This window comes from Numida meleagris, chromosome 3 (genome assembly GCF_002078875.1).
Source record: "Numida meleagris isolate 19003 breed g44 Domestic line chromosome 3, NumMel1.0, whole genome shotgun sequence".
In the NCBI taxonomy this organism is placed as follows: Eukaryota; Metazoa; Chordata; class Aves; order Galliformes; family Numididae; genus Numida; species Numida meleagris.
In genome coordinates, this window is record NC_034411.1 from 68,021,750 (window position 1) to 68,044,921 (window position 23,172).

Here is a 23,172-nt window from a genome sequence, read left to right on the forward strand (position 1 = left end):
CGCCGATTGGCCGCGGGCGCTGCGGAGCTGAGCGTCGCCCGGCGAGGCCGGGGACGGGGTTACGGACGCGGCGGGGCCTGGTCCTGGTCATGCTGGCGCGGAGAGCGCTGCACTGGGCAGCACGGCGGGGCGGGCAGCGGCCGCCGGTGCGCGGCCTCCGCGGCTCTCTGCGGGCGCGGTCTGCCATGCCTTCGTGGGTCATCGACCGGTACGGCCACAACGACGTGCTGCGCTTCACCCGGGACATGGTGTTCCCCGTCATACATTACCCCAACGAGGTCATTGTTAAAGTGCACGCCGCCAGCCTGAACCCCATAGACCTTAGCATGAGAAGTAAGTGGCGGGGCCCGAGCGGCCCTAACCGCGCTTCTGAGAGGCGGGGATGTGAGGTGGCGGCAGCTCCGGCGTGCCTGCGGGGCTGAACCCTGGGCTGTGACCGGGATTCCCCGAGTGAAGCTCCCAAGTCGATAGCGTAATCACGGCGTGATTTGTTCTTGGGCTTTCTCCCCCTTCCCCCCGCCTGATTGCCGGTTGTGTGTCCCGGAGCCAGTGTAGCAGGGCTTCCTCGGGGGGTCCTGGCTTCCCCATCTGCTTTGGATCAGCGGGGTGAAGGTCAGTCACCTCCAGATGTGTGTGTGAGCTCAGCAGAGCTGTGATGAGCGTTGTCATCTTCCTTCTTTCTTCCCTGGCCTCCCAGTCCCCTCTGTGAGCTCGCCCAGGAAATCCCTGACTTGGGCTAACTCTTTGACACGTTTGATTAGATGTTTCCTCAATTTCAAGCTTCAAAATTCAAGGAAGGTGCAGTAGTAGAAGACTAGTGATAGGAGAAGAGATGATTAGGTTGTGCCAGGGGAGGGTCAGCTTGGAGATTATGAACAATTTCTTCTCAGAAAGAGTGGTGAGGCACTGGCACGGGCTGCCCAAGGAGGTGGTGACTCCACTGCCATCCCTGGGGGTGTTCAGCACACGTGTGGATGTCTCAGGGACTAACCACTGATGGATGTTGTTAGTGGGCACTGTGGGGGTGAGTTGTAGGGAAGGGTATACATGCCTGAATGCAGATTTCTTTTAGGTTATTCCTTAATTTTTACAATGACGTTTATGTTGATTGCTTACAGTACTTTATTTGAAAAGGTGAACGGAACATGGGGAGTTCTTTTGGATTCCTAGTTATGTGATGTTCAAAATGGAACATGTCCAGCAGAATTCTTAGAATTTCTGTCAGTGTTGCTGCATAAGAAATGTTTTTATAGTAAAGAGCCATTTTATGTAGTCTAATTAAATCATGACAACAGCTTGTTAAATTGTTATATAGTGATTTGTGTTTTTATATCTACTGCGTGCTCTTTGTTGGAGGTGGGTGAATAGACCATAATTAAAATTTCCTTATTGCTTGTAAAATCACAAAGTACTGCAGATTTTGTGCATAAGTAAATTATAACAGAAGTGCAGAACATGCTGAAAATGAGGCATTGTATACAGGCAATTCCACTTTCTAAGTGGAATGTTCCAGTTAATAGATTAAATCCCAGCGAGGTATGTCGTAGCTAATGTCATGTTTTCTAGGTGGTTACGGTGCAACTGCATTAAATATGAAGCGGGATCCCCTGAAAATCAAGAGCATGGATACAGAATTTCCACTGACGCTTGGTCGAGATGTCTCAGGTGTTATCATGGAATGTGGATTAAGTGTGTCTTATTTCAAACCCGGAGATGAGGTGATACCACTGATCTGATTTTTTTCTATAAGCGTGTAGTTAAAATGTAGCACAAGCTGTTCAGCTTCGTTTCTCCAGTAAGAAAATTCTTACATTGTTGCACTCTAAATGAGGACCGTCTTGCAGAACGTTCTTAGAATGCTGTCTTCCCTGTGTTTTTTCTCTGACAAACACCTTTCGCTAACTTGTGTCTGCAAGTTGGTTTTTCTTTTGATTTTTAATTTTTGGCCCAGCATTTGTGAATGCACTCAGGTGAAGGCATTCTGCAACTTGAAAAAGTTTTCTTTACTGAATGTGGCTTTTCCATGCAGGTATGATTTTGTGCACAAAAGTTGATAGCTGTTTTCTGTTTGTTTTCAGGTATGGGCAGCAATTCCTCCGTGGAAACAAGGCACTCTCTCAGAGTTTGTGGTAGCTAGTGCAAATGAGGTAAACCTGCAGATGAAAAAACGAAATTGTAAATACTGGTGTTCTCTTCCTTTTTTTCCTTTGGTGCCTAAATAGCTGTCCATTTCTTAATATTTGACTTGATCTAGACTCCTGCTAGATGTTAATCTTCAAGATAGTTGAAAATGTGGAATAGCCGATCTGCAATTCAGTAAAGCTGATTTAAATATTTCAGTATCACATAGGATCCGCTGTGTGATTTAGATAAGACTGATTTTATTTCAGGTATCTTTTAAGCCAAAATGTCTCAGTCACGTAGAAGCTGCCTCCTTACCGTATGTAGGTCTCACAGCGTGGTCTGCAGTTAACAAAGTTGGAGGACTGAACCAAAGTAATTGCGGCGGGAAAAGGTAAGTAACTAGTGCTGGTGCTAAAATATAGTGTTTCATTTTTATACTGATCTGCAGCTTGTAAGACATGTCTAGCAGTGGTGAAGGCTGCTACGCCATGGCATTCACAAAGATCAGCTGGCCTGAAGATGCCAGGTTCAGTCTGTGCAGCTGCTGAGGAAGAGGCTGCTTCAGAGGGAAATTCAGATGTAGAGCCTAACTGAAGTTTTACGGCCACTTGCTGCCACTGCCTCTCTTCCTCTAAATAGTGACTCTAGAGAAGCACTCCAATGTATCTGTACTGTGTATGACTATATTGATAATTAAAGGACAGTATCTTTAGAAATTTATTGGGACTGCCTTTCTGCTTGCAAGGGCAACTGCCCAAATATAGTATTCTCTCTCTTAAACATCTCATCAACTCACAGAAAGTCCTCTCAGTCACAGAGGTGCGCTTCACTGACTCACTCCTGCGTGCAGGAACAATCTGGGGCAGGCTGGTTTGCCAGCTCTTTAGAAAAAAGCGACTGGGTCTCATTTGACCATAGGACAGAACTCTGATGAGGTCAAGAAGGTAGAAGAGGGGAAAACAGGCAAGACTATCAGCGAAACAGGAAAAAAAGTGGCTTTGTCAGCTTGTTAGTTTGATGGTGGCAGGTGAAGGTCAGGAGAGGAGAAATGCTTTGAAAGATTGGAGCAGGTACCATTTTTCTCCTCATAATGGAGATGTGTAAGGTTTAATGGGAAAAGTGAAAATACTTGAACTGAAAAATAATCACTAAAACTACGATGCTACCTCAAAAGTTTAAATCATAAAAGAATAATTGGGCAATACGAATTGAGTTACTTGCCCTCCTCCTGTCTGGGGTGTTAACTGTTGTAACGCAACACATAGCAAAGGATGCCAGATTTACTGAAATTCTTCACTCACCTCTTTAGAAAGTAATTGAGAGATTGGTTTTTAATACGTCACGGTAAATTTCATCACAAAAATACAATTGTTTGTTCTAAAGGCAATGTTCTGGGAAAACAAATTGCAAAATCTGAAATAATTTCAGAGATATCTTTGAAATTAACCTCCAGCTAGTGATAACATACTGAATGTATCATCTCCTTTTTTCTTTCTTAAGTATTTAGATTATTGTTTGTTATCTTAACTTTCATATGTAAATGGAATTAACCCAGAAATCAGTTGATGGGCTAACCTTATTTAATGTGTATTACCAATCTTCGGGTAAGTGTTTAGATTCTTAAAAGTGAAATGCAAACTGCATTTACACCACGTCTTCATGTGTAACATTTACTTCTAGGTTCCTAACAAGTATGTAATTGTTCTGTCAGCAAAATAAATAAATAAATAAATAAATCAAGGCAGTAATCTTACAAGGCAAAAATTTACCTCATGTTTCTTAATTTCTTGTTATAACTGAATGTGTTAGTAAGAAGTTGCCTGCATAAATAATTTTATGTCGGTCTTTTTGTCTCCTGTAGGTGTGTGTAAATAGCTATGTAGGAAGGTGTATAAGAGTGTGTCTTATTTTGAAAGAGTACCTGTATTCCTTGATGAAAGCTCCTTCACTGGTACTTTATTGCAGTATTAAGACATCTTAGAAACAACAAGTGTTTCTACTGGTGTGTATTGTTTTCTTTGCCTCTCTAAGGTGGAAGGGTGGGCTAAGCACAAGTACTTGCTGTCAGTCCAACAGTGCCTGTACCCTGATCTGACAGAACGACCTGCTGCATCAGCTGCACTTTCCCAAACATGTTTTCACAAGTTACCTGAAGTGTGCTCACATTGTTTGTGATGTCTCCTGCTTCACTGCGGCTCTAGTCATTTTGCCACAGTTTTTATCCTAAATCACTGTAATTTATGTCTGTGCTCTTGCACAAAGTAAAAGTGAACGTGCTTGTTATCCAGGGTGTGTGGATAACATAACAGACTGGTTTTCAGGTTCTCTCTGGATAATAATGTGATGAGCAACTTGTGGGTAAGGAACCTGCTTCAGTAGAAAGGGAATGGGATTGTTCAGCAAAAGCTGTTAAATCTTGCTTGCTGTATTCACAAAAAGCATGTTAAAACATGACCATTTGAGAAGTCCTTGAAAGCTTATATGCTGATAAGGAATGGGGGTCTTCATGTAAATAAAGAGTAAGCATTTCATACATTGGAATGTACTGGGAAGAGATGCATCAGGATTATGCTACTGTGGGTTGTTAAACTTACGCTTCTGGTTTACGTTTTTGAAATGAAAATTTGAATGATACAATAACCCAGGAAATTTTTTTTCAAAGGGTGTGTGTTATTTCATCATTTTATGTGATGAGAATTTCAAAGTGAGTATAGGTTGTAATAATTCTTGATAGGGTAAACACTTCTTGATACAAGAATAAATGTTTAGGGACATTTTGTTGGCATAACAAATGAAATTTGATTTTATATTCTAACAGCCCTTACACTGTCAAACACTTTCCCGCATCCTTAGGTCAGGCCAAACAGTGTGCCCTGTCTCCAGCACTGTACAAAACACTGAGTTGCTGAGCTGTGGCACACATACCTCCTGATAATACAAGCACTTCTGCAGACGTGTGACAGGCACGGCAGCATGCACACAGCCCAGGGCAAGTGCTGTGCAGCGTGGATGAGGGCGGTGACCTGCTTTGTGGGTGAGAGTCACTTGTCACTTGGCCTGGAGGGTGGTACATTACTCAGTTAAGCTGAGATGCCCTTAGAGCATAGGTATAGTTTGTAAAGTGAAGAGCTTTCTTAAGGCTGCCGTGTATGAAGTTCTAATAACTAGAACTTTTGGTAGTAAGTAGCCCATGTAACATAGAAACAGAATAAAGCTGGACCTTACTTCTACTTTGGGAATACTGAGCGTGTTTATTGGAGCCCTAGCCAAGCAGCTCCCCACAGCTGAACATGTTACATCAGTCCTCAAGCAAAATGTACATTTTGAAATTACAGCTTTCTTCACATTCTGTAATGAGAGAAATGCCCTTTAGACAAGGAGTAAAATTGGAAAGACAATTTGACAGGGTGTTTTCTGTTTGTTGGGGTGTTTTCTTGGAAGGAGTTAACGGTAGCTGTCTTTTGTAACGACAAAGATGGGCTTAGCCCAGTATCTTGAGCCTAGTATTCCTGAGACTTTTCAAGGATAATCAGATCTGAGTATAAATGTTGCTTCAGACATCTGTTGTTGGAAGCGTGGTTCTGAGCATAAGTACATTTTGGCAGGTTTCAAAGCAGCGAGCATTGTGCTTTCAAATTCTTCAGCTGAGCTCTACAGTTTACATCAGTGAAACAGGGAACAAAATCAGATGAGTTTCAAAAGAGTATCCATTTTAGAATGGTTACTGTGACCAAAGCCAGGTCTCTTAGGTTACTTCAAAGAATTTTTGTCAGCTGATACTCTAGATTGTCTACTACAATTCTGCATTGCAAAAGCAATTTCCCTCAGCATACGGCACGGTGCGATATAGAACAGGAACATCACCGGCTTTTGAAAATACTGAAACTTTTCTGGCAAACAGAAGTTGTGAGAAACATGATTCTTCACAGCCCTGTGCCAGGACTTTGTCTTGGATGTACCTTTTGTTCTAGAATTACCAAATGAGTCCAAAGTTGAAACACCGTTTGTAGCTTCGCCTGCAAGGCTTTCTTACTGATTCCCTTTTTGAAGTTTAGCTAATGAATAAAAATACTTAGGTGTAATTTTTGAGCAGTGATTAGGCTGCTGTAGCATTAAGGTTTTCAGGCCTTTGAAATTGCATTCATTTGTATGAAATTTAGGATGATGTGTTCAGTTAAAATGAACTCTCATTTGATTATAACTTGGTGATAATGCGCCTTTGTTTTCTTACTTGTTTGCCAGTGTCGAGAACTGGGCATTTTACATGGTGTTGCCATGATGCACTGAACTGTTAAAATTCTACTGCCATTTTCTTCAGATAATTTAATAGATTTTGTGTTTAGTGAGGCTACATCACTATCATTTGTCTTCCTTTTAGATAAATACTCAGTGATACTGGAAAATTATGTTCTATATATTCTGAATTCCCTGGTCTCTTTAAGTAAGATGACACCAAACTACTTCTGCTAGGTAGCACCAATTTGTGTAAAATGTTAGCAAAATCTTTTTTTTTTTTTTCTTCAGCAAAAGTGACAACGGAGTCTGGGAGACAGAAAGATTCTTACTGACTTTCTCCCAAACTAAGCAATTAAATTTGGGAAAGTGTGGACAGAGACAGGATTTTTTTTTTTTTTTCCATGATAAATGTTGACAGCTCCACTGCCGGGAATTAGTGGAAAGCACATCTGAGGAAGTCCGTGTGGCTGCGCTGAGATAATGCTCTTAGCTCAGGAAACAGGATGAGAGCTGTTCTAAATCACATTATTAGGTATCTGAAGAGTTAACCGTAAAGTAATACTGAATGACAAATCTTTTGCTTGTAGTAATTTGATGTTGGAGATATATAAGAATAAATAGTTGCTACACTGTTTGTTTGAAGAATTATTCAATAAATGTTCATTTTCTCTTACAGAGTGTTAATATTAGGAGCTTCAGGAGGAGTTGGCACATTTGCTGTACAGGTATTATAACACAGCATCCCCAGGATGTGTCTTCAAACTGTTCAGTACAAACAAAAGAAGGGAGTCGAGGGACGTGAAATAGGAAGCTACCCATTGAGCTGTCAGAGCACCAAGTTTTGGGACTTGCTCCTTTCCATTTGTTATGTTGTATTGTTTAAATTAGGAAGAAGGGGGCTTTAAAATAATGGCGTTGGCATGTAGCTACTAAAAGAATACGTTTCACAGTTTAAGTGCAGGAATCACAGAATCATAGAATGGTTTGAGTTGGAAGGGGCCTCTAAGGTCATCTAGTTCCAACCCCCCCTGCTATAGGCAGGGACACCTCCCTCTAGACCAGGTTGCTCAAAGCCTCATCCAGCCTGGCCTTGAATGCTTCCAGGAAGGGAGCATTCACAATTTCTTAATTTAAAGAAATCTCTTAATTTGCAAAACTTGAAATATGACGCTTGTTTTCATTTTCTTTCAGTCAGCTCTGCTCCATAAATATCAAAAGAACTTGGCATATGAGTAGAGAAATGGAGTATGTAGATGATTGCAGTTGTGATTGTCTGTACTATGGTAGCATTTATAGCTGTTGTGGGTGGACAGTGATACAGGAGGCACGAGGCTTTCACAAGCAGTCTAGGGAAAGCATAGGGGCTTATGTTAACGTTCCATCATTGTCTTTGCTTTGTTGCCTTCTTGCATTCTTTCTTTCCAGTTGCTCTATACTTCAGAGAGCCGACAGTCTTATATTGACCAGTCTTTTACTGATTAGTCTTTAATTTACTTTGCTTTAAATTCTGAAGCAGAAGAGAGAACCTGACATACTCCTTGGGATAAATCAGAGATTATGTTTTCTCATTATTAATACTTTATTTACTGTGAGATAGAGGTGTGGAATACTTAATGAGCGGGTAGGAAGATAAAATTAAATCCCTACAGTGGTTGATCTGCTGACAGTTTCAGAGATTGGCTCTGTTCTCTCCCATTTGTCTTAAATATCAGTTGGTTCTAACCATTGTTTGATATGTGATACGTTACCTTGTGTAATATAATAATATTTTTTTCTTTTTAAGTATTTCTTGCTGAATTTTAAACCTTTGCCTTTTTTTTTTTTTCCTGCTTTTAGCTAGTGAAGGCCTGGGGTGCTCATGTGACAGCAGTTTGTTCCCATGATGCTAGCGCACTGATGAAAAAGCTTGGAGCAGATGATGTGATTGATTACAAATCTGGAAATTTGGAACAGCAGCTTAAAACCTTACCCTCGTACGTGTTTGTGTTGCTTAATACTGAGATGAAGGAGTTGGCCATCAGTCCTTCTGCCTTTTGACTCTGGGCTGCAGTCTGTCAGGACTCCCTCTTTTCTGTTTTTTTTTTGTTTTCTTCTGACCCACTTCTAAAACCTTATTTTCTAAAGCAAATTCATCCTAGTCCCTTTGTGAATGTAATTTGCGAAGCGAGTATTGCAAGCACAGATTTCATTGTAGGATTAAGCCAGTTAATTGGGTTTGTGGAAACAAGCTCACACTTTCACGTGTTTCTAATGACTGTGATTTGAACAGCTTCGTCAGCTTTCACTGTAGGATCTGGGAGTGCTTAAAAAAAACATGAATAAATCAAAACAAGTCTCAGGAATCCTGCATGAGGTTAGTAAATAGAAAAACTGATCTTCTACAGGGAAGAATTATGTCAGCAAACAGTTAAGTGACTTGCCTCAGGTCCTGTAGCCACTGTGCAACGTAGCTGGAAGTAAATTTCTATAACACCAGGTTACAGCTGCCTCTGATGAATAATCACATGTATCTGGTCACAACTGTTATGTTTTCAGTAGCTTGGAGAGATTTCTCAAGAACTGTAGGGTTTTTTTCTTTTTGGCTTTTGCAATCTTTCCACATCTGTTTAAACTTGGTCTTCTATGACTTTTATTTGAAGATGGTTTTTACACTGCTGGTTTTAGCTAGACTGAATTAATCTGGGTGGAGAAATAGAAGCTGTTCAATCGATAAAATGATCTTACTATTAATGGCTCTAAAGAGACGTGTACCCTTTTACTGGGGTGTGATTGCTAGCAGGCCTGAGATCAATTGTGAGGGTGTTGGTTCTGTCTGTTTGGGCAGAATATACAAAAATTAACAGTTTGCAAGCAGCGATAAATTGCTAAATTGTGCTCTTGAAGATCTTAAATGCTAAACATCCATTCTAGCAAACAGCCATTATTTAGAGCTATGAACCTTTATCAGAGTGCAGTTTTGTGATATAGCTAAGCCCATCAGTAACGTATACTGACAGGAAGGTTCCTATAGCCCTCCCCTTTCCAGTTGTACTGACTCTCCATACTCCATAGTGAGCTATTCTTTTCTGGACCATTAGTTTTCACTGCGTTAATTCCTGTTTTGTTGACAGCTGTTAGGTTGACTCAGCTATAACATGAAATCTCACCTTTGGAAGACAGTCAGGAAAACTCTTTCCAGAGATAAGAACTTTTCCATTTATTTACATAAAGTATTTTTCCTTTTATTTGTGGATTCGTTAGATGAGGTATATGCATTTACATAATCTGTTATCTATTTATATAATCTATAGTGCATCTATTCCTATCTGGAGATTGCTGGAAATGTACGGCAGAGAATGAGAATGAGCTGTGTATCTAACAGAATAGGTTCAGTAGCTCCCAGTTGCCATGTTCAGCCTTTACAGGTTTGTGTGCTGCGATAATAAGAACAAATGGTGAAACTGTGCCTTATTGCCAGTGGTCACACGTGACCATAATGTGAAGAAATAGTTTTAGACCCTTTGTGTTGTGAAGTTCTACTTCAAATTGGGAGATGCAGAGAAAAGAGCTAAAATGTCAATAATTTGTTTATGTAATTTGGGCCATTGGAACCGGCTTCCGTGTGAATACAGCATGGACAGGAGATGTTCCTAGTCAGGGCAGGAGTCCAGACCAGAATTCAGACATACATAGCATACTGTTGAATGCTAGGACCAGACCTCAAGAACGTTTCAGTAACTTCAGTTGGAGGGATGAAGAGAGAAAGCTCTAGAGGGCTTCAGGCAAATAGAGAATGTAATTGTGCATCTATGAGTCTGCTTTTTGGAGTTAGGAGCCATTTAATTATTGAAACAGCCTCTATCTGCTATTCAGTGAATGAAATTCCGTAATTTTTAACTCCCTTTCTACAGTAAAACTGGGGTTTAGCTGAAGTCTTGGGGTTTGCTTGCTACTGTCTTAGAAGCAGATTATTTTAATGTATCGCAATGACAAATAGAAATGTGAACTAGAACCGATTTCATACATTAGTTCATTTATGATTATTTTCCCTGCATCATGACCTTGAGCCTGTTCTTCACATGTCTACAGATTTGATTTCATCCTAGATAATGTCGGTGGATCCACTGAGAAGTGGGCACTAGATCTCCTGAAGAAATGGTCGGGAGCAACATACGTTACCTTAGTGACGCCTTTCTTGATCAATGTGGACAAACTTGGAGTGGCAGATGGCATGCTGCAAACAGGAGTCACGATAGGCTCCAAAACCGTAAAGGTATTTGACAAAATCCTGTATACCTGAATGTTGTGCTATATCCTCATGGCTTCCTTTGTGGCTTAGGCACTAATCTTGTGGTTCATCTGGAGACATCTATTTATTTTCCTCAGGTATCGTTAAGCATACTTCAGATGCATTTTGGTGCTGTCTCCTTCTTTCTTGAACTAAAAAAAAAAAAAAAGCATCATCCCTAATATGTGTACACACATATGCATATGTGGTAGTCTAGGGTGCTTTGTCGTTTTAATTCCTTGTTGTGTGTTGCCTTTTCTGTGTGGCCTCCTAACGAGTCCTGCTGACAGCTAGTGCTTTATAGTAAACAGAAGAAATCCCTGCCTTGTTGAAATAAGGGTAATTTTACTACTTGCCTTAGGCTGGTCACGGTTTCTCTCAAAACGTTGTTCTATTACTGATTCTATTCATCCTATACCAGCACCACAGAGTAGTAAAAGCAGTTGACGGTGGCTAAAAAGTCTTTCATCTCTTCCATGTTCACGTGCCTGGATGGTGATACAGATATTTCTAGTTTAAAGCGTTCTCCCTGTGGTCAGTTCAGCAAGGCTTTTTAGAATTTGTTCCTCTCTCAACGTGTGTACTTACTATCCAGATGAATGCTTTTCAGGCTGCTTCCATGGTATTCCTGTGATGAGGCTGAGTGAGATTCTAGGTCCAGTAACAATGTTTTCAAAGGAAATCTCAAAAAAGAAAGCCTGGAAAGAAGTCACATAATACGATTTCTCAGTTTGCATGTTTTCATGATGAAGAGCATTGTATGGCACACATTAAAAGTCAGCTGGTTTTGGCAGCTGAAGACTTATGCCTATAACAACTTTCTCAAAGAAAGCGCTCTTGACGTGTGCTTGTGTGATCTTCCTGAAATGCTTTTTGTGTGAGCTGCCATCTGTCATCAGATGGTGACGGCTTTGGCAGATGTGATGGTGGAAAATTTAATCACTGACACTGAGGTGGAAAGTTCAAAATGTCGCACTGCTAGATTTATTTCACCCTCTTAGTGAATGTGTATAAACATATAGCGCCATTCCTCTCTTACGTAAGAAATAATGCTATTTCTAGCTGCAGAGACAAGGTCGTTGTTTTTCTCAACTAGCTGACTTGTGCAACTGGACACAAAATTCACCCTGATCCTATTGTGGTAATGCAGCCCCCCCGTCTGTACGTTTAATCCACGTGCTTAGGTTATTGTTATTTTTTTTTGGACGCTAGCGATTGATTTCCATGTTCTTCCCTTAAGTTGTTTCTCTGATGTTTCTGTCCTTACTTCTAGTTCCCATTTCAGTTTCCTCTCATTATTTTTTTAAATATATTTGTGATCTTTCTTGCAGCATCTCTTTAAAGGAGTCCATTATCGGTGGGCCTTCTTTATGCCGAGTGGCCCAAGTTTGGATGAAATAGCGGAACTAGTTGACTCAGGAAAGGTATGTCAGCACTGGTTATTTACGTCTTTGTGCTGAAAGAGCTGCTATTTCAACTCAAAAACGGTGTAATTCACAATTAAGTAATCTAGTGTGATGAGTCACAGCGGAGAAGTTGACAATTGATTTGCTCTGATTTCTAACTTCTGCCTTTGGCATTGAGTTTAGGTATTTATAATGCTTAAGGCTGTTCTGCTTTCTCCCTCTTAATCCTACCCCTTTTGAAAAACACAAATGTAATAAGTTGTGAGGAAAGAGTGCCCAGTGATTTGGTTCTTTGTCAGCAGGAATCATTTAGTGTAAACTCTGCTGTTGAAAATGTTAAGCTTTTAGAGGCCTTGTTTGGTTCATTTGGTCAGAATGAACATGGCTGCATGTATGTCTGCATATGCAAATCCCCTGGCACAGATGTTCAGGAGTCCTGCACGTAATGCGCACAGAATGAGAATATTCAGCTTACTGCAGGCCATGAGGGATCTGCAGTGGCAGACTGGTGTCTGATTATTTCAGCATTTCAGAGTATGATGTTTGTGATGATTCAGTACACTGACCTGAGGTCTTGTGGGTGTTCATAAGCTTTTGGGGAATCTCAGAGTAACTGATCTGTTCAGGTTTATGAACTTGTTACAAAATGTATGTGAGACTGAGAGGTCGACCACCTGTTTGTGTATTGGATACGTGGTGCTGTAGGTCCTGGCATGTTCTCTCCTGGGGAACTTCATGTTGGTAAAATTTTCAGAGCATAGAATATGGACAATTGCTGTTCATCTTTTTGCGTGGTGCCTAAGTAGAGGAGTATGCCCTGGTAGCTCATCATTCTGGTAAGTGAGCTGACAGACCACGTTGCACTTAAAATCTGCACATACTTAGAACAATCTAGCGCTCTCAAGGACAGTTTGAGTTCGGATTTCCTTTATTCTTTATGCATTATGTTCTAAAAATTCATATCACAGTATCTGCTTGCTTATATTTGCTTTTTCAGTGCTGTTGCTAAGACTAAGAATCTTCCTAAATTCAGCCACTTCTGTTTTGTGAGTGGGGTGCTGCTGATACAGCCCATGGAGACTCTGTTTCCTAAGAAGTTATCTACTCATTAACAAAGGCTGTAGAAACAAATAAGCTGCAGTGAGTGGCAATCCTGGTTAGTTTTACACCACTCCATGTTGCACTGTGTGCAGTGCTTTATGCTTTATTTCACAGTCTAGAAAAAAACCCTGGAAGATGCTTCTTATCCTGTGAGTTCATCCAATCATACAACCGAATTACAACTGACTAAAACAGAAAAGTCCTTGTCTTTGTTCTTGCTGTTTGTCCTGATCCTTAGCTGGTCACAGCTTGTTTTGTGTTCTGCTCCTACCTTGTATGCAAAACAGAAATGCAGAATATGGCCATGAAAGCCTTTAGGAAAACTCCTGTTTATGCAATAGAGATGGGGCTTAATCAGTATTCATCTGTCTAATAATCTGGACAGGTGAGCTGTAATACCTTTTAAAATGTACGTCATACATACATGAATGACCTGATGTACTTTTAGTTGTTAGATGATCGCGAGGATAAAGATGTTTGCTTGTTGATGGTTTTTTTTCTTCTTTTTAATTCTGCGTTGGCAAGACCAACACAGAATGGTCAATAATGACACACTGTGTATCTGCATAGTCGTCATTCTACCAATATTGTGCTCTACTTTGTGAAATGTTGTCAAAACTGGTGTTGCAGTGTTTTATGTTCCAGATCTGGTCCATACATACAGGTGTTAGTAAGTTTGAGTTTTGTTGTCAAGACATAAGGGTTTCCTTAAACAGATTGATCATCCATTCAGAAGAGTAGGTATTTGGAAAAAGGGGAAGAGAGGGATAAGTTACAGGAAATTATGGTATACTGCCTCCAATAAATGTTTGTGTTTCAGTTGGAGTGTAATAAATGAGAATTTTAGAGACAAAAAAAAGACTATTGAAGTGTAGGAAGAAGGCTAGAGGAAGGTAGCAAAGTGAGCTTGTGTGGCTGAACTTAGTTTTGAGTGAGTACAGATTTGAGTATGGCAGATCGTGGTTATTTTGAAATTTCAGTCAAATTTCTTCTGTTACAAACATCTTGGGATTGTGTGAAGTACGAATAGGAGAGCTACTGAAAAAGAGGAAAGCATAAATCTTGCAGGTGGATTTAAATGAAGGAAATTAAAAAGAGCTGGTGGTTTGAAGAGATGGTGTTATAGTAAGTGAAGCTTTGGAGAGCATACAGATCAGATCCATTTGTCAGGTTGTTTTTCTGTAGTTCTTTTGCACCAACACATATTTCTAGTTCTGTTGTGTTCCATCATCTTTGTGAAATCAAAAGGAGTCCCTATCCTTTAGTGGATGAAGAGGCACAAAGCAGGGTATTTTGTTTAAGGATGCTTGGTTTTCACACAGATGACCTTTGCAACAAGGAATAGAGATTTGCAAAACGTCAGCTACGATGATGACTTTCTTTGAGCAGCCTTTTTTAACAGGGAGAAGAGGGAAATAATTTGATAAACTGGTTGGGCAAGGAAGGAGAATAATGTTCTCTTTGTAATTCACTTGCACATCAGCTCAGTTCTGGGGATCATAAAAACCATTTTCAGCTTATGAGCTGTTTTCTCTGCCTTGCAGCAGAACAGCTTGCCGAGAAACTGGTGTGAGACTGATGGGCTGGGAGACTGCTGCGGTAGCGGTGGGCACAGAGAAAACTGAGCATTTCCTTGTCAAATTTTAGGAATACTTGCTGCTTTATTAACTGCTGGGATGTCCCTGTTGTGGGTTCAATTCAGCCAGTTAATTGCAAGCTAGTGGGGGCTGGCTTAACATAGCCTCCGCCAAATCAATAGATGAAGTGTGTGTCAGAAGCAAGGGATCTCTTCCATGGCAGTGCATTCGTTTTGAATTACAAGGCTCTCAGTTAAAGACAACTGAAATCAATAGAGTCTTTGGTTCAGAACATAGATTTTCTGGCATACTAGTTGCTGAAGCATTGTCACTGGACTCTGCTGGCAGCATTGTCATGGAACAGCTTTTTAGGAATTAGTTTGATGTATTTGTTGTTAGTGTTGTGGGTTTTGCATTGACAGTCTTATTATTTTTCTTGCTTAACTTTTTAATTTATCAGCCCCATACAGTTTTTCTACAGATTTCTGTAGTTAAAGTTGAGCACTTTGCCCTTTATAAACCTGGTGGAGGAAGGCTGGCTCAAGAGACTCATTAGAGTAGTAAGGGGAAGTGCTAAGTATTTTGTATGTTCATGCTGGACCGTGACATGGTGTGGGTTAATGTATAACCCTACAGACATTTGAAAATTTCATTTTAATTAAAGTGTGTGTGTGCAGTATTTTGGTGGCTTAATACTTGTCTCAGAGCAAAGTTGCACCAGATGGGCAAAAATTGATTTCAGAGAAGTAAGGCTGAAGGAAGCAGTAGAGTCTCACAGAAATGAATAGAACATTCTTTGTATTGTTTCCTTTCTAGATGAATATTGCAGCACAGATGCACATAAGAAAAGCAATTGCATATCTGTAACTTGTGTAACTTCTGTGCAGTATACTGCAGAGATAAGTTGTGTTGGATTTAGTAGCCTGCTTCACCAGGTTGAATATGGGATGCTCGCTGTTCTTTGGCCTTGCTGAGCTTCTTCCTGTGCAGTGCTGTACATGCTCACTCTGATGACCATCCTTCCCTGTGCTAAACTGCAAAGTTTGTACCTTTCCCATTAATTTAGAATTTTCTTATTGCAGTGCTTTTGCTTGCCAGGTTGGTTGGATAGAGCCCAGAAGTATTAATCAAGGAGGGGTTGCCAAAGACTAATCAGTCCTTCCGTCTCTTCAAGAAGGAACCTCTATCTGCATTTAATTATGGCCAACAAAAATATAGTGATTTTTATTAAAAATGCATCTGCACCTCTTCCGACAAGTGATAAGGCTCTTTATGAAAGCTGTGTGATTATGTCATAAAATGTCTGAAGAAGACTAACGGAAATCTTGGGAAATGGAGAAATAGCAATTGAATATATGAGCTCACATCATCCATAATAAGGTCTGGAAAGCTTTCAGCAGATATCTGGTGTTTAATCAAATGTGCTGCCCGAGCCCGATATGATTGCAGATTCAGTAGCAAGTTACTACTGGTCTCCTAGCATAGCAGGGAACCACGTTCAGCACAACAGTGAAGTGTAGGATCAAGAAGAAGACAGCTCTTGCCTGTTGTAAGTTGAGTTTGCTGAGGCAGAAGAAGATGCAGGTCAGAGAAAGTTATCTTTATGCTATTTGTAGAACATGTAATATGCTTCCAGATGGTTCATACAACTGTAGTAAAGTTCCATCTTATTGATATGGTGGTGTTGCCCCGGATCAGTATAATCACCAGCAAAAACACCAGAACAGCCACCATGAACGGGACTGCTAGGGAATTCTTGAAGATAGAGTTACATTTTGCTTAATAGTTTTCCAGCACAGCTCAGTAGTAACTAAACCCGGGATCATCTTCCTCACTTCTGCTGATTTAAACTTGGGCTAGCTTGGCACACGCTGCCCCTCTGGGCTTGTTCCAGTTTCTTATTGCTCCTTATTTTGTTCTGTAGAGGCTGCTGCCAAGGCCAATTAAGGGACATGAGATTTTTAAACCTCTTCTACACTCTGAACCGTAGCCTGCTTAATTGGGATTTATCTTCTAGCATTTTAATAATTGTAGTTGATGAGTTACTGTGAGCTGCTGTTACATGTTTGATATTAAAGACTGCATCTTGGCTTCAGAGACAAAGAGTGTCTGGTAACACAATTGTTTGTAAGAGGACCATGGGAGTAGGCATTTTTTTTCCATGAGATGACAACGAAGTATTGAACAGATCACTGCCTGTTTAGTTACAGGACGGAGGCTGTTCTTTGTAATGATTTCTGTCCAAGTCTCTCATTGACATTGAAGGGATACTTACTGGAAGACCAAGGCAGAGCATCAAGCCCTACATTTGTGCCTTGGCTCATACACTGCATCTAGGCACTGCGGTCATGAGCTTCCAGCTCAGCAAAATCTAAATAGCACGCTGGTCTTTTCCATTAAAGAAAGCATTTGAGGATTCTGAGGTCTGCTGGAGCACGCCACAACTCTCTCTCTGCACATGGAAGTGCCCTGTGCAGAATGTGTGCGGAAGCTATGCCCAAACTCACAGCCAAGACAGAACTGCTGTGTATGAGGAGAGGCAGCTGGGAGAGAGGCACTGCAAAGCTGGGCTGCCCTGTGGTGTGCACACAGCCACCCTTCACGAGCCTGGGGAAGAGCCAATGCACTGTCATCGCCCTTGTCGTGATAAAACTTTTCTTTTTGTTTTTGAGCTAAGGTTGCTCTGTGGATCTCTGAGGTTCGGTAGGCTGTAGTTGTCCCTCCAGCGGCAGGAAGCAGCTACAAACTAACAGCAACTGGTTCCTGACAGGTTCTGCTGTGTTTGGAGTGGGACTGGAGCGGGATGGGATGCAGTGCTACTCCTGTGCTCTAGGGACAGCCCTAATCAGCATCAACTGTTACTCTTATTTTTTGAAACACAAAGTTCGTCTCAAGAGACTCGAGATTCATTTCTATAGTATGGTTTACATCAGAGAGAATGGAGACGAGGAAAACACCTTTCAGCCCCAGTCTGTTTTCAGATAAACATTTCAGTGCAGGTGTGTGTAATCCTTTCTCTGTCAGACTTTAGTTTAATCCCTTTTCCCTGAACAAATAGGTGTCCTCTGGCAAGGAACCGATGTGTGGCTGTAAATAGGCAGTGTTTGTATTATCCAGTTAATCTCCATTTTTTTTTTTTATCATACATTCAGCAAACAGTAGACGCTTCCCTGCTTGTTTGTCTGTTCACAGGAAGAAATTTTATCTTAGTCAGTGGATTATGGTAAAGGCTGAGTGAATCACTGTGCTGCGATGTGGTCAGCCCTTTTGGGGTTATTCAAACAATGGGGCTGAGCAGCCAGCCAGAAAAAACTTTTAATGCTCTAGATTGTTGGGATCATCAATTCGGTATTCATGTCTCTCTATAGCATTGCCTAAAGCCAGCGTTTAAATGGAAGTAGAGGTTACATCAATGTAGCAGATGGGCTTTCAGTGCTTGGTGGTCACAGTACTGAGGGGGTTTTCAACTGTCGGGGTTCCTCTGAATCCCTGTGTCACCACTTTTCAGATGTGATGCTTTGAACTCCACCTAAGAGGGAGTTCCGTCAGGGCTGTAAGTTGCAACCCACAGTACAGGACTGCAGGTAGCAGTGTTGAGAATGTTCTTTTTGCTCAATTACTGCACGCGTCTGAAGCGAACTCCTGGCACCCCTGGGCCTCGCAACGCTGCGCTGCTAAACTGCATCCTTCCTGGGATCCCCTTCCCTCCTCCCAGCCCCTTGCCCTGTGTGGGTCAGCGGTGCCCACGTGTTTCCATATTCTTATTTTTCTGCACTGAAGCACATCTCTGTCTGTCACTGCATTTAACAGTAACTACTTGTATGAGTGCTGCACGTGTGCTTGGCTCAGCAGGGTTACTAGATATTGTTTTATTTTTGAAGGCTTCTGCTATGATTGGTCTCTTCTGGACAGTGACTGAGGAGCAGCACGTTCCTCCTGCAGCTGCCATGACAAGCAGCAGCTTGCTCAGATGCTCGCTTTACCCACAGACATCTCATGCAAGTGGGGTTGAGGCCGTGCCCCTGACTGCCAGTGCTCGTGATGATGTTTCCACTGTGTGTTAAACATGATTTTCCCTTGAACTTAGTTATGACCCACATCTATTCCCTGGTTGAGCAGCAGTGTTAAACAGCATCTTTCTGTCCCTTCTGTTGCTTTTTACTCTTCCCTTTGCTAGGGGTCTGGCTGCAGAGATTGCCATGGCCAAACAAGGGGAAGGCATGACCCAGCCTCCTGCCCTGCAGCCTGGCAGAACCGAGGCACTCAGTGAATTTTTGGCACAACTGCTTTCCTCAGGAACCAGCTGGGAGTTCTTTTTCTTTGAAGGGATTCACTCCTTCCTCGTTTCTGCCATGTGTACTCAGACATTACTGCTAGGCATGCACTGACATAATAAAAGGGAGAACCCTAGAAACAAAATTAAGAGACACTGTAGTGTAATAGTTTGACTATTGGTATCTCAGAATACCGTTAAAATCCAAAAAAGCAGTTACTCTAGTACAAGAATTGGACTTGAAGGTAATAAACATGCCCTCCTCATTTGTTTCTCTTTATGTGAGTGTAGACAACTTCTGGATTGCAGTTGTGCTGTTGGGGAGGGTGCTGGATGCCTGGAACCCAGCTTGGGAAGCACGTGCTTGTGAGAAACCTTTCCGGGGTAGTGCTGTGTTCTGAGCAGCAGTCTGAGTAGCACCCCACCTTCTGGTAGAAGTAAGGCTGCTGAAAGAAGGCACTGCTCTGACACTGGCACGCTGGTTGTCTCATTCCTTTCCTAGCGAAGCACGTTGTACTGCGAGAGCCATTACCGGTTCCTGAAGTACTAAGCAAGATAAGTACACGTGCTGGTCTCTGCAGGGAAAAGGCCTGAAGATATTTTTCAGTGATATAAGTAACGAGGCCCTTTTCTAACACAATAAAAAGAGTGTTTGGATCTTTGATTCTTAGCATTTTCATCACTGAAAGACCTGGCTGCACACTCATCCGTTGCTAATGTCCTCTGCTAGGAGGAGTGGGATCAGTTCAGCAAAGGAAGAGCGTGCAGTGGGCTGATAGGAGGGGATACGAAGTACGAGCACTGCCTCAGGGTAGGGGATCTGGCAGCTCCTATGGGCAGCAGTTGTGTATACAGAGCGTACTGAGGCCTCTGGCAGGGTGACTCAGAACATGGTGAAAAGTAATTTTCAGAAGCAGCTGGGATTTCTTCTCCCTCCACTGGTGTACTGCAATATCTAAAGAAAATGCTGGTGGGGTGTTCTGGTTCCTGTCACTGATGGGCACAGCGAAGTGATAGTTTCACCTTCATTATTAGCGATTGCTCTAAAACAATCCAGAAGGCTACTCTACAAAATTAATGCCAAAATAGCAGTGGATGCAAGCCAGGCTTAATGATCTATACCAGCAGGAATACACAGTGGCTGAGTTTTCAAGTGTATCCAAATGATTCAGCAACAGCATACTTTCTATTTGTACTTAAATTGTAGCCAAGTCTTTTGAAGATACTGAGGCCCATACTGGTGCAGATGGGCACTGTATTCTTAAGTATCTTGAAACATTCAACCTCTTGAAAGGTTCTTGGTTTAAGAAGAAAACCATATAGATACATGGGAATTTAAGGCACCATGCTTTTAGTCCTGGGCTAGGGCTCTGAGCTTGTGCTACTAAAGATATTTCAAAGCTTGGGAGAATGCAGCAGAAACTCTTCTCCTGCATACAGAAGAGTCCCTGAAAAGAAGTTAAAAGGTGGTGACTGCATTGAGCAACTTCTGCCCTAAGTACTATTAAAAACCCTTCCTCTTTCTTTAAACAGTGTGAAGGTGCTAAAACTGTCATTTTATTCCTAACGCAGTGACATTTTATTCTGCAGATTCAGCCAGTTATCGAACAAATCTTCCCTTTTTCTGAAGTTCCAAAGGCCTTTCAAAAACTAGAAGGAGGACACGCACGTGGAAAAACAGTGATTGACGTCGTTAATAAAAAATAAAGCATCTCTAATCGTTGTGCCTTCAGTCACGTGCTTAACTGGTAAATGACACTTGAACCTGAATTGGTATGTAGCAATTGTTTCTCTTTACAAAGCGCTAAAAGAATGAATCATTTAAAAAGTGGTTTTGTTTTAGAGAAGCCTCTTTGGTTCCTTTCGTACACCGCCCATTACAAACTTTTAATACACAGATAAGAGAAATGCCTGCAGAGACATTAGTGTACGTGAAAACCATCTTACAAAGGTAGCTGTGACTTTGCAGGATGCTCCTCAGTCTTGGACGCAAGAAGCATTGCAGCATTTTCAGTTTGGAGCTTTTGTTTTCTGGGTGGTTTTAGCTAAATACCACAAGGGTGAGGCACTGTCATCTGATTGTCCATGTGGAACCTGGGCCACCCTTCTCTCCCTTCCTCAGATCTGTTTGCCTTTATTAATATATATGCCGTAACATACATAACAACTCAGTCTGGTTCATTCTCAGAACTTGTAAACTTCTCCTGTACGGAACGGTTGCATTGCTGTCCCAAGACTGTACTTCAAGTTTGAAGTACTTTGACCAAATCTTTCATGGCATAGCTAATCTGAGTAGAAGCATGAAACAAAATCAGTCTGTAAGTGAAAATTATTCTGATAATCTGACTCACTATACCAATTCAGCTGACTGTAGTGTTCATGCAGGAAGACCAGACACGATTTGGCCAGTGATCAGGCCCTGTTCCTTCCATGCCCCCTCTCACAGCCAGTGCTGCTGAAGTGTTTGGGGGCTATGCGGCTGTTGGTCTGTTTTTAACGCTACCATCGTGTTGGAGACCCATGTGAATTACTTACCTGCAGCTGCGTGGGTAGAGCCAAGGACAGTGGTAACCTCCTGAGAGCTGCAGCTATGGCCATGGAAAAAAATGTGTCACACAGTGCATTACCAGGGGCAGAAGCAGCAGCCATAGGATAGTGCAGACCCCTGTGTACTGAGCACCTGTTTGTACAGGAGCAGCACCCCTTCCTCAGAGCCTGCAGCTCTAGCAGAGGAATTAGTGCCAGAGAAAAATCACAAGAATAGAAGCAGAACTGTCAAATGTGTCCTTTCTAGTTTAACTTAAAAATAATTTCAGTAAGTTGTTGCGTAACTTAAATTTATTTGTGAAATGCTATATTATATTTAGCAAGAGCACATCGGTATGACAAAGTACCACTGTTTGGAACCAATAACAACACATTTTCTATGAAGAACTAAAAGCAGCACATTTCAGAGCAACAAGACTTCAGTACTTCGGTACAGAAGGAGGAAAATTAGTAAGGCACTTCCTCTGGAGTGGTGACAATTCAAGCACCAGTGTCCTTTGAGGCAACACAACAGTCATGAAAATGTTTCTTTTGAACAGACTTACTGTGCAAGACAAAGGCCCGGGTGCTCCTAGGAGCACCATGTAATAACACTGAGCTAAGCCAGAACAAAACACAGCAGCATAGTACAAAAGGTTTTTTTCATATTTTACTTTTCTGCCAATTTTATAATGGGAAACTAACACAGGTTCAGAGCAGGGTAACAGAACAAGTGTCCAGGAGTCACTGCGTGCGTCTCATGTGTGACACATCCTTTACTCAACCTGCAGTGCTTGCTTTGAGTGGGCAGTGCCTTTGTATCCGTTCTGCTTCCCAGCACAAACTGGGAGTGAGCAGCACAGTGCTGCCACTGCTTTGCAGAACCACCCAAAATCCCAGGGAGTCTGGCATTCTCCATAGCAAGCCAGAGGATAGGCCAAAAATTGGTGGCTAAAAGCGTTGGTAACCATTGTGCTTAGATGCTTTCGCAGTCACAGTTATTGACAGTTTCCTTAAGAATTCTTTTTTTCTATATAGAAAATTATTCTAGAGTTCATGAAGACTGTACTTACTGGAGCCATTTTAAAAGGTAAAATTTGACTTGGCAAAGAAGTAAAATACATGTAACAAAACAATTAGGCAGCTTAGGAAATGGGCAGGCAAGTTCTTCACATTCTGAGAAATTCTTTTATCAACCCTCTCTTTTTCTAACAACGATCTACTCATTTATATCCTCTCTCTACATGAGAAAATCTAGATTATCTTTCTTCTTAATTTAGGACTTACTACTTTAGCATACTAACTATATTTGAAACCACATGTTAAAATTCCTTGGATCTGCTGTTTGCTAGTGGTCTTAAGCTTTCAGTAAACATAAGTTTGTTACTGTGAGACAAATATATTAAATTTTCAGTAGTGAATATTCCTCTATACTATCAGCCAATAGGCCTAAACTGCTATACCGTATACACATTGCACTCCTGTCCTTTATAAAATAAGCTTTAATTATTTTAGCCCTTACTTAAAAAAAAAAACACCTTTAAAAATAATTTAAAATTACACTTCTTGAAGTACTCACTGACGTGATTGTAACTGTGGGGCCTCTCCCACCTCTGGTTCTTCCCCACTAGTCTGAAGCATGCTACCATTCTCAATCTCAGA

At 41.4% G+C, this 23,172-nt stretch overlaps 1 protein-coding gene across 1 annotated transcript; it reads left to right on the top strand.

Annotated features, from left to right (window-relative positions):
- Nucleotides 1-20,815, top strand: RTN4IP1 (reticulon 4 interacting protein 1). The gene is made up of 9 exons (XM_021389670.1): nt 1-333; nt 1,567-1,718; nt 2,079-2,147; nt 2,391-2,515; nt 7,037-7,085; nt 8,197-8,333; nt 10,429-10,612; nt 11,959-12,051; nt 20,575-20,815. The coding sequence occupies exons 1-9, from the start codon at nt 90-92 to the stop codon at nt 20,689-20,691; spliced, it is 1,170 nt and encodes a 389-aa protein (XP_021245345.1). The 5' UTR covers nt 1-89; the 3' UTR covers nt 20,692-20,815.

What these genes read in the sequence shown, in the direction of transcription:
- RTN4IP1 (XM_021389670.1), top strand. Translation starts at nt 90, where the DNA reads ATGCTGGCGCGGAGAGCGCTGCACTGGGCAGCACGGCGGGGCGGGCAG. An exon ending in TGGTAGCTAGTGCAAATGAG is followed by an intron (nt 2,148 to 2,390) that starts GTAAACCTGCAG and finishes ATTTTATTTCAG; the next exon opens with GTATCTTTTAAGCCAAAATG. An exon ending in TAGGCTCCAAAACCGTAAAG is followed by an intron (nt 10,613 to 11,958) that starts GTATTTGACAAA and finishes TCTTTCTTGCAG; the next exon opens with CATCTCTTTAAAGGAGTCCA.